Genomic DNA, 25,353 nt, shown 5'->3' with positions numbered 1-25,353 from the left:
AAACTAGCACCTGCCACTCTCCACCTCCCCTCGTTGAACAAAGAATCTTTTAGCAGGGCTCTTTTTGTTCCTAGCTCAAAGTCCAGGATGCGCCACTGACTAATTCCTTTTTCATAACACTCTCTTATTAAATGCCTTAGGATGGCATTCAAAGAACTGGTTTCCTGCATTTTCATTATAAACTCATCAGACCAGGTCACTGCCAGCTTTACATGTAACACCCTCCAACGCGTGACCTTTTAGGAAATGAACTGGAAAACCCTTTCAAAGCAGCCACTTGCTGTTTGCACAGCAAAGTTTTCTGGTTCCTCCCCCCCCCCGCCACCTCTCTAGCTTGTATTCCCTGGCACTATAGCTCTCTGATGGCATTTGCAGGTAGGGGACAGAACTAAAAAGCTATGTCTGAGTCGTTGGTCCTCTCTGGTGAGTGAGCTGAAAAATGGCTCGCTACAGAATTGGCTCTGTAGGAATGCAAAAGCAAGAGCTACATGGATAGGTGTGACAAGGATGGGGTGATATTCTAAATAAACGAGTTTGGAGCCCAGGTTTCTGTTTCTTTAAGCATTTTGCCAATCACAGGCATTTTGCCAAGACTGATGCATTTCAAAGTGGCAGGGGTTTACAAAGCAATGGAGATGCCCCTGTGGTGGAATTAGAAGAGTAAATGAGCAGCTAGCTGATGTTCTGATCTCTGTCCTTCGAAGCTAGCCAAGAAAAGGCACCCCAGCCATGTCTTTGTGTGTCCTCGGCCATCATAGAGACCTTCGTCCTGCTGACATTTTCTTCCTCATACAGCTTTCGCCGCACAACGCATGCTTCCCAAATCCATATATATCCCACAAGTCCTCCCTGTGGTGAAGTGGGCTTACTTGAATAAGGCTGGCAACATGAAAGGCAGCCCGCGTGTGAGCACACAACTCAATGGTGCTTTCTTTTGAAGCCAACCAATAATAGCTTCCTAAGGACTATTATTGGCTTCTCCTCATTATTTGCTTAGTGTCTGGATGTGCTGCAAGGAGATGGCCCACACAAAAGAAGAACAGGTCTCCAGAAAGTGTAGGAAACCGGGAATCGGCACTTGCATCAAATGACTTGTTGATTCGCATTTTAGATACAAGGAATGGCTCCTCTGAGCTTCTTTCCCATGTCCGAAGAGGTGTTCCTATTGAACTCTCATAGAATCATCGAGTTGGAAGGGACCACGAGGGCCCTCGTCCAAACCCCTGCAATGCAGGAATCTTTTGCACAACATGGGTCTCAAACCCACGACCCTGAGAACAAGAGTCTCAGGTTCAGGGTCAACTTTCTATATTGTTTATGGTAATGAAAGGATATGGACAATAACCTGCTAAACCCCCCCCCCATTAGTAAAAAAACTTTCTAACTGGAATGGCTCTGATCAACACTTTTCAAACTAAATATATAATATAATATATAATATAATTTATTATTTATACCCCGCCCATCTGGCCGGGTCTCCCCAGCCACTCTGGGCAGCCTCCAACAAATATCAACTTGGATCAACAAATGCTTGGATCAGAACTTGGTTATTCACCAGCTCCCACACTTCCCAAATGCTCCAAAGTGGTTCTGAAGCCCAAAAAACGATTGTTTCAAAATGTGTTATTAAAATGTGTATTTTGAAAGAAGATAAATATGCAAAGAAGTAAAAATACGTGTTTAAATGTAGACTTCTATGCAGTTTTTTTTAAAGGAAAAAAGTTGCAGAAGGAATAGCTCCAGTCAGTTGAGCAAGAGATTCTTAATCTCAAGGTCTGAGCCCCAGTTGGGCAAAAGATTCTTGCATTTCAGGGGGTTGGACTAGATGACCCGTGTGTTCCCTTCCAAATCTACAATTCTATGTCAAAATGGGACAGAAGGGACTGATGAGTGAGCACATGTGAAGCTGACGCAGAGTGGAAACAGGCTTATCTGTCCACCCTTAAAGAACAGACAACAAAGGGCAAGTCTTAAAGAGAATGGAATATCCTGACAGTGTGCACTAGATGGCAGACATCTGCTGTTTATTTGAGAAGAAGAGAAGAGTTTGGATTTGATATCCCGCTTTTCACTACCCGAAGGAGTCTCAAAGCGGCTAACATTCTCCTTTCCCTTCCTCCCCCACAACAAACACTCTGTGAGGTGAGTGGGGCTGAGAGACTTCAGAGAAGTGTGACTAACCCAAGGTCACCCAGCAGCTGCATGTGGAGGAGTGCAGACACGAACCCGGTTCCCCAGATTACGAGTCTGCTGCTCTTAACCACTACACCAAACTGGCTCTGCACAAAGCAATGCTCTATGAAGTACAATTGCTCAGTGAAAGAATAGGGGGGAAGCAAGCTGCCACCAGGAGTGTGGTTAGGTCCTTGCACCAGAATGGGTGAAAGTTGCTCTGTTGGGCCAGCCCTGGATTTTCATGTGCCTGATCCTGCGAGTGCAATATCACCAACCTAATGAATGTATGTTGAGAACACAACATTTGAGAAGTATATTGACAGATCAATATTAGATATGTAGTGGTCCCAGTGCTGGCCCCATCAGAAAAAGGACCCTCAATGGGACCTTGTAACATGAAAGAGGTTGTGTGTGCAAACCAGGAATTCTCTCACTCTTAAATCATATTCCTATGGTGCAGGGACTAACAGGTCAACAGCAAAAGTGGACCCTGCAAGCCCCTGTGTCTGCAAAGAGATTTGTACTGCAAGGCTGCGAGGATGAACACCCACCATCTATTACCCAGTGGTCTAAAGATGTCATGCTCGAAAGCACAGCTTGTATTTGTCAGTCTCATTCTGAAAACCATTTGGGCATATGAACTGGCTATGTTGCTTGCGTTTAAGTTGGGATCAATAGACTATTCTTACTGTCAATGCCAGCTGATGATGTTTATTTTTGCAAACTTTTAATTTTATTTTGGATTCTCTCATGCTCCCACCCTGGCCCTCTTTATTGACTGTGGTTTGCAAAGTGATTTTTAAAATTTTATTGGTGGGTAGTAGCAAACCCCTCATCTTGTCTTCCTTTTATGTCAGTTCCAGATGTACTGGGGAAAACTCATCTGCAATACTGGTGACCAATCGTGCTTTTGTGACAACGTTCTGATGCAGCGTGGTCCGACTGCTGCATCTTCCTTGCTTTTTCTAAGCTAAACTGCAAAAATGGGATGCAGCAACCATGTTATTGTTACTATTTGATTTGTGTGGGTTGTTAAACATCTTGCAAAGCTGCAGCTCCCAAGAGATTATCCTGCTATCTAAGGAAGTTGGATTTCTGGTCCTGAGATTTCTGGCTGCCAGAGGCAGAAGAGTGATTCTTGGAGATTTCCTCTCTGCTTTGCCTTTAGGCCTGTGCAGTGACCTATTTCTCTCCCTTTGATGTGCTACCAAATCAGCGAGTAAATGAATGTTTACTTGTGTAGGAAACACAGGTCATTACATCAGATGAACAACCAATACAAAGCAGTGACAAATCTGGTCTCCAAAATGTTAACCGATTTCTAGATGCTGCTAACATGCTTACCCACAATTCACTATAAAACAACAAGTTCCACAGGCACCATCTGTTACCATACATTTAAGCCTTTATGATGCCACTTTTAAACAGTCACAGCTTCCCCCAATAATTCTGGGAACTATAGTTTGTTAAGAGATCTAAGAGTTGTTAGGAGACCCCTATTCCCCTCACAGAGCTACAATTCCCAGTGTGGTTTAACAATCAATTCCTCTTCCCAGGCAATGCAGAGGACTGTAGGAGGCACCCTAACAACTCTCACCATACTACATATCCCAGAATTCACCGGGGGGGGGAGTGATGCCTCTTTAAAGTGGTATCTTAGGGCTCTGAATGTCTAATGTGAATGTGGTCTTAGAATATCTTATCTGGGTGCCAGGCATGGAAACTGCTGGGCTGACATTTCTGAGAATTTTCTTTTTTGAGTTCTATTCTGCTGGACAATTTCAACAGATAAGGTGGTGGAGAATGGGGAAGGATTGGCTGAGGTTGTGCTTTGCATTTGGAAGGTTCAGGCCTGGGTATCTTCAAATAGGGCCAGGAGAGTCTTGTGCCTGAAACCCTGGAGAGCTGTTTTCTGAAGACTTTACTAAGTTAGATGTACCAAAGATGTGAAGAAACTTCTGATGTTCCCATTTTTGGGGATCTGAGGATCCAACCAACATATAATATTGCTGAAGGGGCTTGATCCCCTAACTCCTTCTAGCCCTCTTCTTCTAGCCCATTGCTTATGAACAAACAGTAAGTTTTAACTGAGCTTAAAATTTCGCAGCAGGTAACTTTTTTTCACCCCCATTCTGTGCATGGATTGGCTCTTTCATTTGCAGGCTCTTTTGACTCATACTTACTGTTTCCTCCTGCACTCGATGGCTCTGTCTATCCTGAACTCTGGCAAACTGATGAATCCTTCTGCTTTTTCATCCTATCATGAAAGAAAGAGAAGAAATACAATTGGCAAAGAGCAAAAGGTTGAGAGAGGAGATTCCATTCACTCTCGTTATCCTAGATACTGAGTTGCCAGATCACTGAGCAAAAAGCTACGGTTAATAATGAATCTGTTTGCGGATGACCTTTAAATATGAGCACTTTCAGTGGGTAGACGGCAAGTTCGAAACTATTAATAACTTAGTGCTTCTCAAACATTTGCACTGTGGTATTTTTTTCCACCCTTTGTGTGACAGATAGTGCTTTCTGAAGTAAAGTTCTGCTGCAGTAAAGTTCTAGCTTATGCCACAATCAAAACCAGAGTTTATTTTATTTTATATTTAAATTTGTATCTCACCTTTTCTCCAAGGAGGTTAAGGTAAAGGAGTTTTCATTAAGGGAGAGCTAAAGACAGTTACTGGTTTTCTGGACATTTTTGTACATACAAACATGCATGCTGCACTTTTAGCAATATTTCTGTTTTTGTTTCAGCAATTCAGTCAAAAGTGTTTGTTCTCACTTACAATTTGCCCTTAGTGATCACACTGCCAAATCTGAGTGGCTGCATAAATTACTGTATTACATTTATTGATTTTTTTGCTTCTTGAATGTTAAACAATAACACATATACAACTCCTCCCCCCTTAATAAAAATGTTGCAGTGCAGAATACAGCCATGTTATTTAACACATCAAAAAGGGACAGGATCTAGAATATCCAATATAACAAGAAAGTACAATATCAGAAATCAAACCAGCCAAAATATTTTATATGCAGTAGGAAACTGTCTGTTGTCCACCTTGTTCATTCAAACGTATAATAAGACAGCACCATGCTGTGTAGCATTCTGATGTCAACTTGTCCACTATGTGACCCCTGGCCCAACTGTGGGGAATTGACTTTCTGACTGCTCCAGAGAGCACTGCCTTCACTCTCAGTTGGCTTTGCTCCCCTTCACCAACACCCTTACAGAGTCAAATTTGATTGACTTTTTAGTTTCTGGTGGGTTTGGAAAGGTATTCACTTTGTGAGGAAACCTTCCAACCCTAATACCAAGAAGGTGCAGGAATCTGGAAAACTTCCACAGCTATGTTTATTTGTGTACAACAGGTCAACAACTCAGCATAGCAGCTAGGACTTGCTACATAGGCTAGACTAAGACTCCTACTGAGATGTGGAGGGAACAGCACCCAAAGAGGAGAGCTTCTGGAAAATGCCTCCAGAAAAGGAGAGCCTTCTCCCACCAATCCCCCAAGGCAGTCTGCTCCACTTACGAATAACTCTACTACTAGGAAGTTTCTCCTAATTTTTAGCAGGCATTTGCTTCCCTGCAATATCTTCTGATTGGTTGTAGTCTTGTGTGTTGATCCAAAGGTGAACTGTTCTGGAATCTGTGGGAACACCATCTTGGTAGTCAAGATAACCCCACAATTAATTGGTAGCTGTTGTAAGAGTGAGCTCATAGATGTTTATATTTACTTGCTCTGTTATAAGCTAATCAGCTTGCTTTGATGTTGTGTCCTTATCTGTGGAGCTTGGGGTGATGGACTATGGCCCAGAAAGGGAGACTATCTGTAAGATTTGGGTATGTGCCACCTATGCCTTCATCTAGTCAGGTGCAATGATGGGAAGTCTTGGGGAAAGTGATATATGATGCTTTGTTTATAATGAATGTATGAACATTTGCTTGGGTGTGGACAAGCAGTCTTCTTGCTGCAGTGTCTGTCCCACGTTTGTAAAATCTGGCAGACTTCTTTGCTGTAAGTCTACACCTTTCTTTAATAAAGCGCTTGAACTGATCCCTCTGATGTTTTTGACATCCTTCTTTGGTATCCCTGCACCCAACCACTCCCACAAGTCCTCCTTTGGGCCTGAGGTTCAGAACATCCTACCCCCTGCAGCAACAGAGACTCAGTCTGCTGAATCTTCTGTGTTCCTGCCCTTCAGGTATTTGATTTGAAATAGCACGACTCCACTTCATTGTCTCTTCTCCAGGCTAAACATACACTGGCTCTTTCAACCATCCCTCATAGGACTCATTTTCCAGACTCTTCACCATTCTGGTCTCCTTGCTTTGAACATTTGAATAGGCTCCAGTTTGTCAATGGTGGGAGATCGAATCACAGTTCTCCTGCATCATAGGCTGTTTGTGCCTCAGCCGCTTGCTCCCTTCTGCTTGGGTATTGGTTGCAGATGGGAGTCAGCAGCTGGGACCCCTGGCAGTGATTGCATTGCCCCTTTCCTGAAGCTCAGCTTGAAAGGGAGTTGGGCAAAGGCAACACTTACTGCATTTACTTAAGAGCAGCATGCATGGTTTCCTCCACACAAATGCCCCATTTTATCTTTACAGCAACCCTATGAAGCAGGATAGATGGAGAGATTGTGATGGCCCAACTAGTAAGCTTCGTGGTCAAGTCATAACCCAATCCGGTGTCACCCTAAGTCTAGGGACAGGGAACTTCCAACCCACAGACCTAACTAGGCCTAGCACAAGCCATAGTATGGTCCACAGAGCTGTTTTTTTTCTGAACCACCCACAATGGTTCCACACCTGAAAGGGGGGAAATTTCAAAGAGGCTCATGATGGGCAGGGGAGGCAAGAATCTATCCTACTTGCCAAATCAGGTTCCTTAACCTTGGGTTAGAACACCTGCTTCCCACGCAAAAGTTTCCAGAATCTGATTCGGTATAAGGCAGCTTCCTGTGTTCATAAGATAGACAGCTGCTTTCATGGGTGGCTGACATCCTCTTAACCATTAGAATGGAGAACCCAAATATAAGCCTGTCCTTCAGCATTGAGAGCTGTTAATTTCCCGTGGAAGTATTCAAGTAACACATATTTACTTTTTGTTTAATGTGATTTTTGCTCACACTCTGTATGTGCAGGCATCTCAGAAAAGCAATCGTTCACACTATGGAGCGGGTGCTGTTATTGCCCACTTTAATCTGAGAATAATCTCTGGCTGCCGTGGTACAAGCTGAAACAGAAGACAGTTAACTATCTTTGCTGAGTGATCACAATGCCAGGTAACCTCCTTATTAATATTCAAGTTGCAGGTATGGAATTACCTGGTCTAAGCTTTCCATGTGGAAATAAATCTCACCTTGATATTCCCCTCTCCTGTATTTTTATTTTACTCAAGACAAATTTATTACTCATTCACTGCCCTCTCATTGAGAGCTGGTACAGTTTGGTGGCTAAAAGGAAGAAGACACACCATGCATCCTATGGATGTTTACCCAAAAATAAGTCCTGCTGTGTTCAGTGAAATTGACTCCCAGATTAGTCTATAAAAGACTGCAGCCTGAGCTATGAATCAGGATGTTTGAGTCCAAATTTCACCCCAGCCATGAGCTTATTTGGGGAACTGCATATGGCCAATGGGTCTGATTCTTACATCCTCCATCCTCTAAGGACCAATTCTGACTGGCTAACACCATAACGACATCAGGTGACCTGTTTTCCTTTGCCTGAATGGTTTGAAATCAAACTGCCCACACAAAGACACAGCACATTGCAAACACCAACCACCAGCTGATTGGCGGTGCCTGCAAAGCTGGGATTTACAGGGATCATGCTCTTTACCTGCTTCATATTAACATCATATATGACATCAAGTGTAGGGCAGGTGAGGATGGCTTGGCTGAAATAATCTCCCACACTTTCCCCCAGTATCTGCATTTGGTAGATGGTTTTGGGTTGGAGAACTGCATCACAAAGTTAGGAGAAGTGTGTTTGTTTCAGGAAGTGTAAATGAAGTAGGTTTGCATTATATTGCGAATTGAACCAAATTTCTCCCCTATCCCCACTTTTGGGTAGACATGGACAGGATCACACTAGAACTGTGGATGAGCCCTGACACTAGTCCTGTGCCTAGGAAGCCCAGGTCTGAGAGGTTTCCCACTTTCCACACCGCTTTCCCCAGGAAAACCCACTGTTTAATGCTGAATTGGAACAAACAGCAATCCACAGAAAGTAAAACTGACGTTTGTTCCAATTCAGTGGTAAACAGTAGGTGACCCCGGAGGAAAGTGGTGGGACAAGCAGACGTGTGGACAAGCTGATAATTGCTATTTGGTCTCAGGAACATTTGCATGGCTGTATTAGCAGATACAGTGGACAAACAGCACGGATTCTTTCTACAAAGCAGCAGTGCCACCATGCATCACTGAACTAACTTACACTTAGGCTACTCATTTTAAAATGCGGAAATCCTCTATGTACAATTAAATGCAGGCCCACGCACTGATCTGCGAAGATGCATGAGAAGTAACATTTAGATTGGCAAATTGGAAGGATCTATTCAGAGCTAGTCTAATGTACGCATACATGTGTACATATGCCCAACTCTCACACTACTTCCTGCATGCGTTGTTTAGCTGGGTCTGAGTCGATCTATGTATGGAGAATTTCCACAATTAACCATTATAAGCAAAAACGCGGGTGGTGCTGTGGGTTAAACCACAGAGCCTAGGGTTTGCTGATCAGAAGGTCGGCGGTTCAAATCCCTGTGATGGTGTGAGCTCCCATTGCTCGGTCCCTGCTCCTGCCCACCTAGCAGTTCGAAAGCACGTCAAAGCGCAAGTAGATAAGTAGGTACTGCTCCGGTGGGAAGGTAAACGGTGTTTCCATGTGCTGCTCTGGTCCACCAGAAGTAGCTCAGTCATGCTGGCCACATGACCTGGAAGCTGTACGCTGGCTCCCTCAGCCAATAAAGCGAGATGAGCATCGCAACCCCAGAGTCGTTCGCGACTGGACCTAACGGTCAGGGGTCCCTTTACCTTTAAGCAAGAATGGCAACAAAAATCTTCCTGCATAGGAAAATCTTCCTGTTAGGGAGACTTCAGCAATTCAATCTGCAAATTCTGATGCCAACTGACCTGAATAGCACACCCTGGACCCTGACTAATGTGCAGAGAGGAATCTAATTATCCTTTAGATTTCATGGTTCTCCCAAGTCTTGGGATGCAGCTCTCAGCTCAAAAAGTGTACCAAAAATGTATTTTAGGATATAATGTACCTGTAAATATGCATTGCATGAGAAAATATGTTCAAAGCCACATATTTAAATACACATTCTCATGATTTTGTTTTCTATTTGCAGATCAGTGTAGAAGCATGATGGAACTGGGTTCTAAATGAACACAAGCATTGTTGACATTGTTCAGGATTGCAGCCAGGATATTCCATTCCATTTCCAAATCTCCCTTACGTTTCATTTTCCCTCCTTAGAATTATCAGCACCCCCTGATCAAAATGCATGCTCAGTCCTCACTGGCCTCTTTGGGGTGACAACTCCCCTTCAGAGCCCACCCTTCAAATATTTTTGTACTTCCCCAAGCCTGCTGGTATCCCCAACTTGTGCAATGATGGCACCATTTTTGCAACATCAGGACCAACACTCTGAGAACTGAGATCACCGATAGCATATATGAGTATGATGAACTTGTCTACACACACACAGCAGCAGCAGCAGCAGCAGCTTAGAGCACCTAATTTTTTCTTCTCCAAGGGCTGGAAAGCACGGGGCCCAGCAGTTTTCCACTTGATCCATGCTGTCTTGACATAGGTCTAAGTGGGTTTCTGCTTGCCATGCTCTGTTCCCAGGGAAAACCTGCTCTTTAGTGCTAAATCGGAGCAAACATCAATCTGAATTGCCATTTGCTGTGACTGAGTGCTAAAGAGCAGTTTCCCCTGGATGGAAAGCAGTGGAACAGGAGGATGTGTGGATGAACCCTAAAGGTAAGCAACCGAATCTTTCTGCCCATACATTCATTTTGGAATTTTTCTTTTCTGCATTGTGGTAGGTACTCACATTCTGGTTAGTGTACCAGTAGAGGGAAGAATCCTTCAGGACGAACCAGTATTTTTTCCATTTCTGGGTGAAGTAACCTTTGGCATCCTTCTTCTTCCACAACCAACCCTCGCAATCTCCATGCCCCAAGTCCTTGCAGGAGATCCTTCGTCTGCTGCTGTTGTTCAGCGAACCTCCTTGAATGGAAATAGGAACGTGAGAGCTTCCAAAAACAGGAGAGAGGGCAAGTGTAATCCTTAAGGGTGGCTGATAAAAATGATATAAGATTCTCAGCGGAACCCTTTTAAATAAGAGGGACATTCATATGCAATTGGGAAATCCTTTCAGCATTTTATCCATCTGATTCATGGCGTTCATAGGGTGCAAAGGGCAGTCTGCCACATTTCCGAATCAATGTACATGCTTTTGTTTCCCTAATCCTCATTACAGTAATTCATTAGCATTTTGGTGCTAATTTCTCTTGATATACAATTTTTTGCAAGCAATTCCCCCTAATGCAGTTTATTTTTATACATACATTCATTTTGGTGCACTTGCTCCTAATATATGCAGTTATGTACATATTTTTTTGAATGGAGAATTGCACTGAAAAAATTGGAGAAATACAAATATTGAAGTAGAGTTGCATGTTGGTTTGTGCATTGCGTTGGAAAGGGAAATTTAGTCAGGTTTGCATTAAAATGTAAGCAGACCCAGATTTCTGCAGGCAGGGAGGGGAAAGCCCCCCCCCCCCATTTAAAACCCCAGAGAGCAGATAACACTGAGCTAGATCCACCAAATGGTCTGGCAGTGGTATAAGGCAATGTCTTACATTCCTTTTTTAAAATGATATTTACATTCTTTTTAAATATATTTACATGTCTTACATTCCTAACAACTCTGTGGCATCTGTTAGTTTCATGGCTGGAAAGGGATTTGAAAGTGGGTCTCCACGAACAAAATAAGATTCTATCACTATACAACTAATATAAGGTAGGGCAGTATTATTATTTTCACCTTTTGTACAGACAGGAATAGGGGTGGTGGGAAGAAGGAAGGAAAGCAGCATACCTAATCAAAATATATTAAAAAAATGTCCAGTAGCACATTAGAGACCAACTAAGTTTGTTCTTGGTATAAGCTTTCGTGTGCATGCACACTTCTTCAGTTGGAGAAGGGTTATGGTTCAGTGGCAGAACACTTATCTCACCTGCAGAAGGTCCCAGGTTCAATCCCTGGCACCTCCAGATAAGACTGGAAATGTCCCCATCCAAACCTCACAGAACAGCTGCCAGTCTATGTAGGCAGTATTGAGCTAGATGCACCAATGGGCTGACAAAGTATAAGGTGGCTTCCTAAATTTGTGGCTGGGGTTTCGGAAGTCAGCACCTGCCATCTCACACTCGGGGTTCGATCAAAAAGTTCACTCAGCGACTTCTTGAACCCGACACTCGTAATATAGGGGTGGTCTGTCTGAGTGTGTTAAATGAATATTGACATCAAGTGATTTCTCCAATTAGATTTATCAGCACATGGGCTACACTGCATTGCTGGTTTGACTTCTCTTCCAATTTGAAACCAGATTACCAAATGTAGAGCAAGGCTGATCTGGACACAAATGTCTGTTTAATCCTGTCAGCCTCTCTCGATTCCTGATTTCTTTATATAGTTCACATAACATCATAGGATGCTATAGATGATGGTGATTAAAAAGTGTTGCGACTTCTCTGTCTGATCTCTTTTTAACCAAGTAAGAAAGAATGGTCAGGGTATAGCAAAAGTATCTTTCAATAAAATCTGAGTCTAATTCATAAGGAGTACTTTGGCTTTATAAGGCTGATATTGGATGGACAATTTATTTTCAACATTTCAGTGCACCCGACTTCATAACTCTTAACGTTTTATTCTCCCTTTCTTTCTCTATCACCAGAAAGAGACCCCCTGCCCCTAATATTCATATCACTTTCCCTTAAACGCCTTGGGCAAATTTAATTAAAACATTAGACTATTCACTGTGAAAAATTGAGTTTACATTGTTATATTAATTATATTTGTCCTACAGCTGTGAAGCAGAGTCAAGAATTTAGATCACATTAAATTACTATCCTTTCTTCTTTGGCATCCAGCAGCTAAGCTCTGAAAAGTTTATTCCTTTCTTGAAGTGACATTCCAGCCAGTTTTAGAAGAACTGCAGAACATATAAGCTGGAACTAAAGGTTTGGGGTCTTGACAGCTAATAACAATCATCTTCCCCCATCTCTGTTCATTGAGATTTATCATCTGAATACCATCTGTGGCTGTCCTTGTTAAGGTGGGTGGTGAAAGGGACTGGACTCCTTTTGCCTCATCTTTGGAACATGCTCCCAAGAAATATCTGCTGTTTGCTTGACACTTCTGTATTTACCAGTTAGAGGACAATCCCATGCATGCCCACATAGAAGTGAGTTCAATAAGACTTACTTCCATGTAAGTGTGTACAGGATTGCAACCTAAGGTACCAAGTGAATTACCTGCTCTTCCTAATGCGATTCTAACTGCAAGGTGGATTTGAACATCCAAATATGACTTACAAGGTGCTTTATGCTAAAGCTCTGCAAATGCAGGGTTCCCCCCACTCCAGGTCGGAACTCAGTTCTGGCACCTCTCAGGTGGGAGCCATTGCAAGAGAACAAGGAAGGTGTTCATGCTGAGTTCTAGCACCTCTTTTTCAAGGAAAAAAAAAAAGCACCGTGCTACAAATGTAATGCATTCACAAAACTTGATTTCCAAGTTCTGTAAGGAATATATAAGCAGATGAATAATTAAAACAACTTACCTTTGGGCCATTTCTTGCTTTTTACCCTCAGGGAAGCATAGTGAAATGACTGGAAGAAAAGAGGAAAGAGAAAGAGAAAGAGAAAGAGAAAGAGAAAGAGAGAGAGAGAGAGAGAGAGAGAGAGAGAGAGAGAGAGAGAAATACCGGTCAGTTATTGGCATGTGGAATGTTGAGCAAAGCTACTGTAGACTAAAAGTCAATGCTTCATAATGGGCACATACATTTCTGCTTCCAGCTGGCGTTCCACTCTCCCTCTCAAAAATGTTTGCCATTCTTAAAAAAAACCAAACCAACTTCCATGCCAGCTGTTTAATAAGAATTACAGATATTCTAACAATGGAAGACACACATAATACCAAGTGTGGTGGAAGTGGCTTGAAAATATGTTATTGTCATGGAGGCAGGCAAGACTTGAGTCAGGAGGAGGAGGAGCCTATAGAGTCCTTGATACCCATATCCCATGCAGAAAGGCAAGCCCTCTTCCCCTTATATTCAGCCTGAAGCTAGAAAAGTAGAACAGGGGTGGGGAACCTTAGGCCTGTCAACCTATTGTGGTCCTCCAAGCCTCTGTATCTGACCCTCAGGACTCTCTGCAGGTTACTATCCCCTCCGCAGCCAAACATCTCTCTCCAAGCACCTCCCACTTCACAACTACTATTCATTGTTTCAGGGAGCACAATGGGCATGAAGTAACAGTAAAGCAACAAAGTGCTCAGCTCCAAGTCAGAGGGCTCTCCCTTTCTGAAATGCCATTCGTATTCCAAGGGGGTGAAGCCTGGGAGGAATAACCCGGAGTTATAATCCCTCCATTGGGATCCCTCAGAGCTATGAGGTCCTGCAACCATGACACTGCCTGCTACTTGCTTGGCTACAGGATCCTCAAGTGCCCCCATATGCCTTCTGGGCTACACTTATTAGAAGGAAGAGACCAGTTTGCTGTCCTGCACAGAAATGCCTCAGAATGCAGTGAGTGCGCTTTCAACCTGGAGCCGTGCTAAAATCTGACCTCCAGTTTCTTTAAAGTCCCCCCCCCCCCTTGTGTGAAAGAACCTTCAATTTGCCTGCCTCAATATCAGGATACTTCTATTAGAATTCTGGTGGGTGTGGAGTTTTGAGCATCTCTTATAGTTGCTACGTGGCCAGGGCCAGAAGTGGGATATACACTTTTCTTTACAGGAAGCACTTCCATAACACTCTGCATCCTCCTTGGGTGCCTGCACTTCCTGACCTGGAACAGCTACTTCCTGTTGTTTTCATCTTGGCTTAGATGAAGGGTGGGCATCCGGGAAGGCTGCAGAGTGCAGGCGCTGGTGAGATGATTTGTAGAAAGCTAGGAACGTCATTCATAAACAACACCCTACAGAAGTATGGTAAGCATGACAAAAATCCTGCACCCCACCCATGAAGATTTCAATTATTCTTAAAAAAAAACCTGTCCCCTTTCATAATTTTTGAAAGCAGTTTCTTTTATCGCTACCTGATGGAGAATACAGTAGTTGGAGAAAAATGCAAGAGAAACTTCAGAACATATGCTTAGCCTGGTCTACACACACAGCAGGCACACAGTAGAACGAAGTGGTAGAATGCTGAGGTTGCAGAATGGGCTGTAGCCTACTGCTACAGGAGGTGGGCTCTATTTTAAAACTGCCCTTGGGGAATGGGAGTGGGGAGCCCTCCTGCAATTGGAAACTGTCACAAACACCAAATGGACTGGGTAGTACCTTCCCCCCCCCCCGGTGTGTCTTGGAGCTTTTTATTGTTTTTTGAAGTGGGGAAAATTAAAAATTGGTATCTACACCTGTAGGCTGAAATGGTACAACCCAATCTATCACCTCATGATTCCAATCACCGCATTCTGGTACATGTGTAGACTAGTACTAGATTTTCACCCTAAAACTGCAGCCGTGAATGTATAATAGATGGAATAACTTGAATCACATTTGTACCTTTTCAGACCATGACAGGGCTGGTTCCACCTAGTGGAGCCCTGAAGGTGGTGCTGTTTGAGTATGCAGAGGATATAGATAATTTTTAATGTACAGTATTTTGTTATGTTAATCTATTGATATGGTCTTATTATGGATGCAAACCACTTCGAGATCTTTTGAACAGTAAACTGGTCTATGAACAGATAAAAGAAACAAAAACATATTGTTTCCAGTGGGAGGCCAACTGTGTGGCAAGAGATGCTGTTCTGCCCCCACAGGGTTCAATTATTTAGTGATAGCAAATCTATGTATTGTATTAGTATTGTTGTTGTTGTTCAGTCGTTCAGTCGTGTCCGACTCTTCGTGACCCCATGGACCAGAGCACGCCAGGCACGCCTATCCTTCACTGCCTCATGTTAGTAGCTTCGAGAACACTGTCCAACCATCTCATCCTCTGTCGTCCCCTTCTCCTTGTGCCCTCCATCTTTCCCAACATCAGGGTCTTTTCTAGGGAGTCTTCTCTTCTCATGAGGTGGCTTCTAGTGAGCACTCAGGGCTGATTTCTTTGAGAATGGATAGGTTTGATCTTCTTGCAGTCCATGGGACTCTCAAGAGTCTCCTCCAGCACCATAATTCAAAAGCATCAATTCTACGGCGATCAGCCTTCTTTATGGTCCAGCTCTCTATTAGTATTAGGCAGAAGGAATAACAATGCTGCCCCTTTAAGGAAAGGTAGTGCATCTCCCCCCCCCCCTTTTAGACCCCAAGGCAGGTTGGGAAATGTAGGCACAGCAATATTTTACTTTCTGCTGGCTCTGCCAGAGAGCAGGACAATACCTCCCTTCGTCCTTTGTATTCTAGTGGCAGTCTAGTTATGGCAAACCCAAGAAGAATGGCAAATTCACTTCATCCTTACAGAACTCCACAGAGAACTTCATAAAAAGCTTCTAAACATCTTCATTCAGAGCCATAGAACAGCCTATTGGAATGTGAGTAATATTTCTACACGTGCCTTAATAATCTTCAATAAATCTATGTATGAAGAAGAAGAAGAAGAAGAAGAAGAAGAAGAAGAAGAAGAAGAACAAGAGTTTGGATTTGATATCCCGCTTTTCACTACCCGAAGGAGTCTCAAAGCGGCTAACATTCTCCTTTCCCTTCCTCCCCCACAACAAACACTCTGTGAGGTGAGTGGGGCAGAGAGACTTCAGAGAAGTGTGACTAGCCCAAGGTCACCCAGCAGCTGCATGTGGAGGAGTGGAGACACGAACCCGGTTCCCCAGATAAGGAGTCTACCACTCTTAACCACTACACCACACTGTAGTATGAGAGCTTTGTGGAGTTGTGTTAATACTATCCAGAAAGAAAGAGAAATCGGAACAGATACACACCACAAAGAGATGGCTTTGGGGAGGTAGCAAGCATGTATTGGTTTTTCAAGGCCTTTGCCTGTGACTTTCAACAGGGCACCATGACTGAGTGAATCGGACCAGCTACATGCCGTTTTTCATTATGTCCTGTGCATGTGTGCCTGCACCAATTTAAAACCAACTCATGTTTTCTACCTGCTTTTCTGGTTTCAAAGTGAAGTTTGCAACCACAAAGGGCTAGAAGAAAGCTGATTTCATTTTTTCCCCCAGTGGAAGCTTCCACATTGCAGCAGAATCAATAAGCAGCAGCGACCGCCCTGCAATCTGTTGAGTGCACCCTACACAATGCAGTAAATTTCCATGAGCAGGAATTATTTTGAATAAATCAAAATCAGACAGCAGGAGGACATACACAATCACATCCAACCGTATCAAGAGCTCATGAATGAACTCATTTTTCAGACTGCAGAGCTGCAAGCCAGCCACAGACACACACACACACACACAAATGTGCACAGTGCCTGCAGAACCGACATAGGAAGAGCCCTGCTGGATTAGATTGAAAGCCCACCCAGTCCAGCACCCAACTCCCCCACAATGGCCAACCAGATGCCTTTGGGAAGCCCACAAGCAGGGCACCAACACAACCAACCCTCTTCCATTTCTGCTATGAAAAATGGTCATAATTCAGAGTGGTAGAGCATCAGCTCTGAATGCATTGAGTAATCTAGTTAAAAAGCGATCAGGAAGCAAGTAAAATACAAAATACAACAACCTAAAACCAATAAACAGCAGCATAAATATATATAAAAGGGGGGAAATCAGGAATTCAGGGGTCTCACATAAAATAGAGTCTGATCTTATAGGCCACGGAAAGCCTGGCCAAATGTTTTAGTGATGTATTAGTACCAACTGACCATCAGAATCAATGCAAGAACAGGCTGTTTGTGTGTAAACCTTTTAGGGTCCTTCCCTAAAAATTGCTCAGCTATAGCCTTCTGCTCTCCCAACCCCCGCTTGAGTAACAGCAACGGTGGGATACGACTGAACAACCTCAGAAACATGAGCCTAGCATGACTGTCATGCCTGAGTCACTGAACCGCAGTGTGTTATGGAAACGGCTCAGGAAGCACATCACTCAGGTGACCACCTTAGCTTCAGAGGACTTGGGGGAAAGCAGTTACTATGAAAGGAATGGGGAGCCTTTTTGTGTTTATGTCTTTCTGGGCAAGCTTCCAATATCCCAGTGGTGGGTGTGTGGTTCGTAAAAGCTCTTAAATAATTAAGTTTTATATGGCGTTGGAAAGGAAGGGTCCAGGGTAGAAATCATATGCAGTTACCTGAAGCCCCGTCCAGCAATTCCAGTTAAATGAACTCAGTTAGAAGGATTGGGAAAGACCTCCTTTGCCCAGGACTTTGGAATGCTGCTGCCAGATCACAGAATTGTTATAGAATTGTAAAGTTGGAAGGGACCATGAGGGTCATCTAGTCCAACCCCATGCAATGCAGGAATCTTTTTGCCCAACATGGGGCTCAAACACAACCTTGAGATTAAGATGACCCAGTGGCCTGACTCAGTATGAGACAGTTTCAGATCAACTACTGTGGTGTAGTGGCTAGAGCATTGGACTAAGAACCAGGAAACTAGGTTTCAAATCCCCACTCAGCCATGAAGCTCACTAGGTCATTCTGGGGCAGTCTCTCTCACTTAGCCTAACCTATCACATGATAACTGTTATCATAAAATCATGCACGCCACTTTTGAGTGTACTTTGAAAATGTACATCCTTCTATGTGACATCTGGAGGATGAGAGCCTACTCCAAATTCTATCTGCCTTTTTGGTTAACTCCAGATCTGTGCAACTTACACAAGTTAGCGGTTCACAATACATTCATGGAAAAGACCAGTTCAAAGGGATTTCATGGTACGCCGGCCCAACACAACTCCCTTTCCAATGTTGGCAAGTAAGAACACTTGAAACTGGAATTATCCAAAGTAAATGCAACATTTGGAACATCTGTGAGATGGTTTCCTTGTGGTGTAAAAGATTTGTACCCGAGAAAAAATAAGCACCATTGGAACCAATTGAAAGATTTCTATTCAAAGGAACAAAGGCACACCCCTCTCTGGTTTGTTGTAAAAGACTCTGAAGATGATGGTGAACAGGCCAGCAAAAGAGATCAGAGAAAGCAGAAGGGATTAGTATGTCTAAAAATAGGAGTCAATCAGCCTCATTCTTCTTGTTTTCCTTCCTGCACACTGAATTATATTGTTCAAGGGAACATAATTAAGGAGGACTTTCTGGGGATGATAGAGGAGTCTAAACAAGTTCATTGAGCTGTGAGTTAGGAAAATGCATGGGAAATTATTTTAAAAAACCACTACTGTACAGTATAGCATGATGGTCATAATGCAAGGGAAGGGCATATGCCTTAGGCATATGTGGTCCCATTTCTTGCACCTCCAGCTACTGGAGCTCAAACAGCAGAACACTGAAAGACCACACCTCGGAGAGTTGCTAACTGTCAATAGGTGTGGAAGAGACATTCAGTTTTGTTTGCATTTTGCGTGGCCAGGTAGAGTCCCCCGAACCCCGGGCAGCCTCTGAGAGTAATAACGACACGTGACAACATTCTATGGGATTAAATTGGCCACAACTTTATTAATATTCAGGTGTAGGGAGACCTTGGCTCAGGCACTGGGCGTTTATCCTTCCCAGCCCCCCAGCCGGGGTTCTGAGTAATTTCAGGGTTGTCCAGCATGTGTGGGGAGTGGGCTAGCTCTGGAGAACATATGTACAAGCAGATAGCCCCCCCCCCGTTCGCCGCCGCTGGAGGGGGAGGGCAGTGACGACCCCTGAGACCCCTTTAACGGGAACCCTGTTAACACCACTGCAATGGGGGCGAGGGTCACCACCCCACGCCCCCCCCCAATTATGTAGATGACTAAAGGATTCCGCCCAAGGCCTGCAACCACCAAAGTTGTGACGAATTGCTACGGAAAAGGCGAAACCTGCCAATGCAGGGAAAGTCCTTTCCAGCCCTTCAACAGCGACCTTGACATAGCAGTGCTTGCGTGCCTGTATGGCTGTGGAAAATAAGTGGTTAAACCTGCAAAGTAAACGTCAATTGAGGGAGTGGAGGGCCCCCCCCCAGCAACACCTCAATTGGGTGGCTGCTGGAGTAGGTGGAGTCCACAGGTATCCAACCTGGGAAGGTGGTGCCAGGCCCAACTGCCAGGAGCTGCACCGTGATCCAAGGGGGCTACTCGCGACCACACAAAATGCGCACCCCTTTTGATGTGGGGAACGTTCATTAATGAGAAGCTACCTAATTCACAATACTGAACCAATGTGCAAACTGAAACTCAGCTATCCTTCCAAAGCCACACTTCTCTGAATTTGGCAATGCAGTTTTCCAACCAATCAACATGCATAAAAGTGCATTTATATGGGGGAAAGAATATATGTTATGAAAGTGACATACATAAATCCATTATGTTAGGGAAAATAACTGGCAACAATTGTAATAAACTAGATGGGCCAATGGTCTGAATTCAGTATAATCTAGCTTCATACTGGCATAAAAGAACTCACGGTTTCAAACTGCTCTAGAAAACAGGAAGGGTGTTATCTGAATGCGAGATAGAACAGTATACTTTATGGCTCCTTCTAAACCACAGCAAGTAGCACGTCATCAGTGCCTAGTGCCTGCAATGCAGGATGTTGAGTGTGTGGTTTTGGTTCACACACGCTTTAGTTCCACTGGCATTATTTACTCCTCTCCCCTCTGCCACATAGAGAACTATGTAAATGGACTAGGGCTGGAAAAATAAGTATGCTAAGTACTCTGCTGGGTATGGGCCAGTCATAGAGGGGACACATTGCTGTATGACATTTAGCTGGAATTTCCCAAAGTGACGGAACATCCATTTTGCACCTTAAATGCTTGCTCTACAACTTTTCTCTTGCATGGCTCAACAGATAATGTGAGTTTGTTTACTGATGGGTCTAAGCTGTAATGAGACATCTTTTGAGACATCTTCATGGCTGCCAGACTGTTTTTCCTGTAAGATTTAAAATCCTAAATCAAGGGCAGCTTAGGTTGCTGAGCTACAACTCCCACCAGTCCTAGTCAAGACAGCCAATGGTCAGGAGTGACTGGAGTTGTATGTCAGCAACATCTGGAAGGCTGCAGCTTAGCCATCCCTATCATGGCCAACCTGGGTCCCCAATATTTCAAGTAGCATCTTCTCTAATATGTTCCTTTCACACTCACCATGGCCACTCAAATCTAACAAGAAAGCCCCATTCTGGGAACCTTCAACAGAAGATGCTAGACTATCTCAGCAAGGAGTAGGTACTTTTCAGTGGTGGCCCCTATTCTTTGAGGGATGAGAGACTCTGTGTTGGCCAGCAGGCAATGGTAGGGTTGCCGTATTTCAAAAACCCAAATGTTTTTGACCAAATATTAGGGGAAACTGGGCAATGCACACAGTGAAAATAACATTCAAAAATACATTATAGTAGGGAATATTGCTTGCAAAAATGTGTATATTAGGAGAAATGAACAGTAAAATCCTAAGTAATTTTCATGAGGAACTTTTTTTTAAGCAAGCTGGTATAGAAATGTGCTGAATGCAAGACTGAGAATGGTGTGAGTTATAGTCCAAAACATCTGGAGGGCACCAGGTTGCCAGAATGGTTTATCAGTCAATCCCTCTTCCCAGAGAGCTCTGGGAATTACAGTTCTGTGAGAGGAATAGAGGTCTCCTAACAACTCACAGTACCCCTAGCACATGTCAGTCCCCAGAGTTCCTTTGGGGAAGACATGACTACTGAAGTTACATCATAGTACTTTAAATTTATGGTGTGGTTGTCGAATAGCAGCAGTCACACGCAAGCTGCATGGTTTTCATCAGGACCACAGTGGGGAGTAGTACTAGTTGTTGTTGTTCAGTCGTTCAGTCGTGTCCGACTCTTCGTGACCCCATGGACCAGAGCATGCCAGGCACGCCTATCCTTCACTGCCTCTCGCAGTTTGGCCAAACTCATGTTAGTAGCTTCAAGAACACTGTCCAACCATCTCATCCTCTGTCGTCCCCTTCTCCTTGTGCCCTCCATCTTTCCCAACATCAGGGTCTTTTCTAGGGATTCTTCTCTTCTCATGAGGTGGGTGGGGAGTAGTACAAAGGGTTATTCCCCATTTCCAGACACGCTGCCATCCCAAGGAAAACGCTGCCCTCACACCTGCTAGTAATTGCTTTGCGAAAAAATTAGATGCAGCTGAAAGTGATGCACAGAAGTCCCAAATGCAAAACAAGCACAGAGAAAGCCAATGAACGTGACGCACAATCTTCCCTTATGATCAGATAAGTGATGATTTTTAATGTCTCGCAATGTTTGGCTGAGGCAGCTAAGGAAGATAGTAATTCATAAGGGGCTAAGAGCACTGTGTTCCGATAAGGAGGAAAGAAAATAAATAAATAAACATTATTTGTCAATCTCTTATCCACAGGCTTCACAATTTCCTACAGTGCCTCTATCAAATCGCATAATCATAACTCAGTATGCACAGCAAGAATGGCAAAGCTTTTTTTATTATTATTCTGATACGTTCTTCGTGCAGTTCTGAAAACCATTCACTGAAGTTCTACAGATATCAATGAGCTGAGCTCGGACTGTTCTGGAGTAAGCCGCTCAAGGACACAGATGTGCTTAGCATTTTCCCCCTGACATTGTTAAATCTATGCACAGGGCAAGGGAATGATTTAATGTTTGCACTGTGTTTGAGCCCTTTTCCATGCTGTTTCTACACTAAAACATTTCCACAATGCTGTTCCATACCTTCCTGCTACAAGTAAAGTTGCATCTCCCTCCTGCAGCTAAGGATAGGGAGGATTTGATTCATTTTGCACTTAAAGGCAAATCTACATACCGGTAATTCACACTATTCTAAACAACATGTGATTACAAATTTAGCCATCCTTTGAAATTTGTGCTTCTCAAACTTTTGCAGTGCAGTTCACCAGCCAAGTAATATCCACAAAAATGCATTTACTTAGGTGAAGTGTGTATAAAAATGCAGATACTATTTTAAAATGCCCTTTGTTAGGGTCATTACTTTGCAAAAAATTGTGTGTATTGGGGGAAACTGAATACAAACGTTTATATTAGGAGAAATCCGTTTATTACTTTTCATGGGGAATTAAAAAAAAAAGGTTTTGCAAACTGCTGTAGAAATGCGGAGAACTGTACTAAATATTGGAAAAATGAGAAATGACAAGCAATCAAAACTGACTGATTTGCTCATCCCTATCTGCAGTTGCATTTTCTTACTCTCTGTCTTTTTAAATAGGGACTTATAATAATGGATTTCAATGTAACTTGCAGTTTTGCTCTATAAGCAAACTTCAGGTGAAGAACTGGCTGCTTCCCGGTCCAGGAACAAAGGGGGTTAAAGAGATCTTTGCTTACCTCATCTCCCCCAGAAGAGAGTGACTGGCTGAAGTTAAGAGCTTTCTATTTCTTGCTCAATTCAAAATTTGGCTTAAATCTATCAAGTACTTGCTGACCTAGTGAGAACATGTCATTTATTACAGTTTTAAAATCTTCTTAACCAATAGTTTGATTCCTTCATAAAACCCTCCACTGACTCTCCAATAAGTTTCCCAAGTAGTTTAGACCTACAGGCAATGTTTATGGAATCTTAACGGATCACTTCCTAAGCTGTAACTTAAAAAAAGCAAGCAGTAGCACAACCTATTATCTGTCTGGAAGCTGAATCTGCATCTATAAATGACAAAATTTACTCTCAGATGCAAGAGATTACTCATCCCCTGTCAAAAGCCACACAAATCAAGTCTGAAGAAAATGAATGCTATCAGCAGCTGCTCTCAAAGTTTGTGCCTTGTTTGAAATCCTGAATGCCTACCTAATTGCGCACTTTGCTACACAATGTTGCTCTCGATTACTTAGAATGGAGTTTAAAATGCAAGACGTGCACTGCAAAGCCAATGGAACTGCCAGGCCTTCTGTTCAGAGTATTCGGCGGTTCAGCTAATTACCCCACGTTCACTCCATGAAGAACAGCCCAGAGGAAGGGGGGGGGAACCCCCATAAAACTCTTAGCAGCCTCCTGGCAAGCAGCAATAACAGCTCATGAACACACACCCCTTGCTCTGACTCTTCCCAACAGCATCTGGACGTGCATATTCAAGGGGCTGGATTAGACACCCAGGGTAACCACAGGGAAATGCCTCAGCAAAGCCAATCCAAAAAGTGAGCGAGAGAGAGAGAGAGATCTGGCAGAATGGTCATCTAAACAGCTGCACCGTTTTAAACTGCTGGATCCAGCTTTTTGTGGGCTTGTATCCAAAGCAGCACTAAATCTCTTGCTCTATTAATGCAACAATTAACCTTTACACAGTGAAACTCCTCCCTTCTCCTCCTCTAACAGCCCCCCTCCATTTGTTCTGAGGTTCCCCCCCACCCTCTGCAGCAGATTTGTGGAGGGTGCAGGCTGCACATGGGACGGAGAAGAGGGGAAAGGTTCTGTTGCGCAATCATAAATCCTTGCACTAATGGAACGAGGGTGCTGGAGACCACTCTTAGTCCCGTCCCTCTGCCCCATTCTTCCTGTCACTCAGCTGAGAAAAGCCCTACTTCGGGGTTTCTGTCCTTGGTAAAACACAAGCTCTATTTTGCTGCATCAAGAGATACCATTGATGCTTTTAAAACATCCCACTAGTGCACAAACACACACAGTGGAGTTCCTTTCAATTCCAGATTCCTTGTCCAGATCTCTAGAACTTAAACCTGAGGAGCAAGGGGAGAATATCTCTCATAGCTCAAGTGCACCATCACCAGGCAAAAGCATATGTGTGGACACAAAATGCCACCACCCTTTCCCTCCAAACTATTTTTCCGCCTCGCCAGAGAGTAAAATATGGCTGAATGTGGGTTTGAATTCCAGCTCTTCTATTAGAAGTACAACCAGCTGGATCTATTGTGAGAGAAAATGGAGGGGGGGTGTTCTTCCCTCTCATAAAACCAGGACCCAGAGCCACCCAACAAAGCTGAATGGCAGGAGGGTTCTGCAGAGACAAAAAGAAGCAGGCCATCACAGTCATTGTTAAACTATGGAATTTGCTACCACAGGCATACATAGGACTGCAGATAGACAATTACCCTTCTATTTTCATCCAGGCAATATTGCATAGTAAGTGAGAAGTTCCTCAGCCAGGGCAGGAGAGAGGAGACACTGGAAGTTAAGTGCTCCTCTCTCCTTCCATGCCAAGTGGGTCCTAACTGCAGAACTATGCCTTGGCCACCCCTTGGTGCTGGCCATGCTGCACTGGAGATGGATCCCATGGGTGGCATCCACTTGCACAATGGAAATTTGATTGCACAAGTAGAACTTACATTTGCTTTCCTCATCCTCTTGTCCTGCTCTGTGGCGTGGCAAGCTAGGGAATGCAGCAAACTGAAGTTACCCCAGAAAGAAACAAGCTGAATCAGTGCCCTTTTGCAGCAGAGGGATCAGCAGCAGCCTAATCACTAAGAACACCTGTGCTGCAAGAGACTGCTCTACTTAAAGGGGCCCAGCCTTCCCTAGTACTGTAGTCTCCTACTGTAACAGGGTGGGGAAGGCACAGGTCTTCCAGGGTCTGTGGAATCAGTGCAACATCCTCAGGCTGGGGGGTCACCGGCCCCACAGGGTCATTGGGAGCAGCTTCTTGTGGACTGCCCCTGCAGTGCCTTTCCCTTTCAGGTTTGGAGTCCTTGCTTCCATCACCTGATGAAAGCAAGGTCCTGGTCCCTGGTTATCTCCCTAGTCACAGCCAAAAAAGAGTCTCCCCACCCTCCAGGAAAGATTTTAGTGGGATGTTGGGCACAGGTTGGGAACTCTGCCACATGAACAGTTGTCTGCTCCCCCTGCATTGGACCTCACCCTGTGATTTGAGGGAAGAACTGAATGCAGTCGAGTGTATGTGAGCCTCCAAGTATAT

The 25,353-nt window shown here is 43.8% G+C and overlaps 1 protein-coding gene across 1 annotated transcript in view; it reads right to left on the bottom strand.

Moving 5' to 3' along the window:
- The window catches only part of LOC117040145 (connector enhancer of kinase suppressor of ras 2-like), a 290,274-nt gene that overhangs the window by 17,295 nt on the left and 247,626 nt on the right, over positions 1-25,353 (bottom strand). The window contains exons 16-18 of the mRNA XM_033137731.1: positions 13,045-13,093; positions 10,251-10,426; positions 4,359-4,432 (exon numbers count right to left, since the gene is read on the bottom strand). Coding sequence (XP_032993622.1) covers positions 4,359-4,432; positions 10,251-10,426; positions 13,045-13,093 — 299 coding nt within the window. The remainder of the gene's footprint in view (positions 1-4,358; positions 4,433-10,250; positions 10,427-13,044; positions 13,094-25,353) is intronic.

The sequence above is a fragment of the Lacerta agilis genome, chromosome Z, assembly GCF_009819535.1.
Source record: "Lacerta agilis isolate rLacAgi1 chromosome Z, rLacAgi1.pri, whole genome shotgun sequence".
Lineage (NCBI taxonomy): Eukaryota > Metazoa > Chordata > Lepidosauria > Squamata > Lacertidae > Lacerta > Lacerta agilis.
The sequence above is the reverse complement of the archived record's forward strand: the minus strand, read 5'-3'. Positions and strand labels throughout refer to the sequence as shown.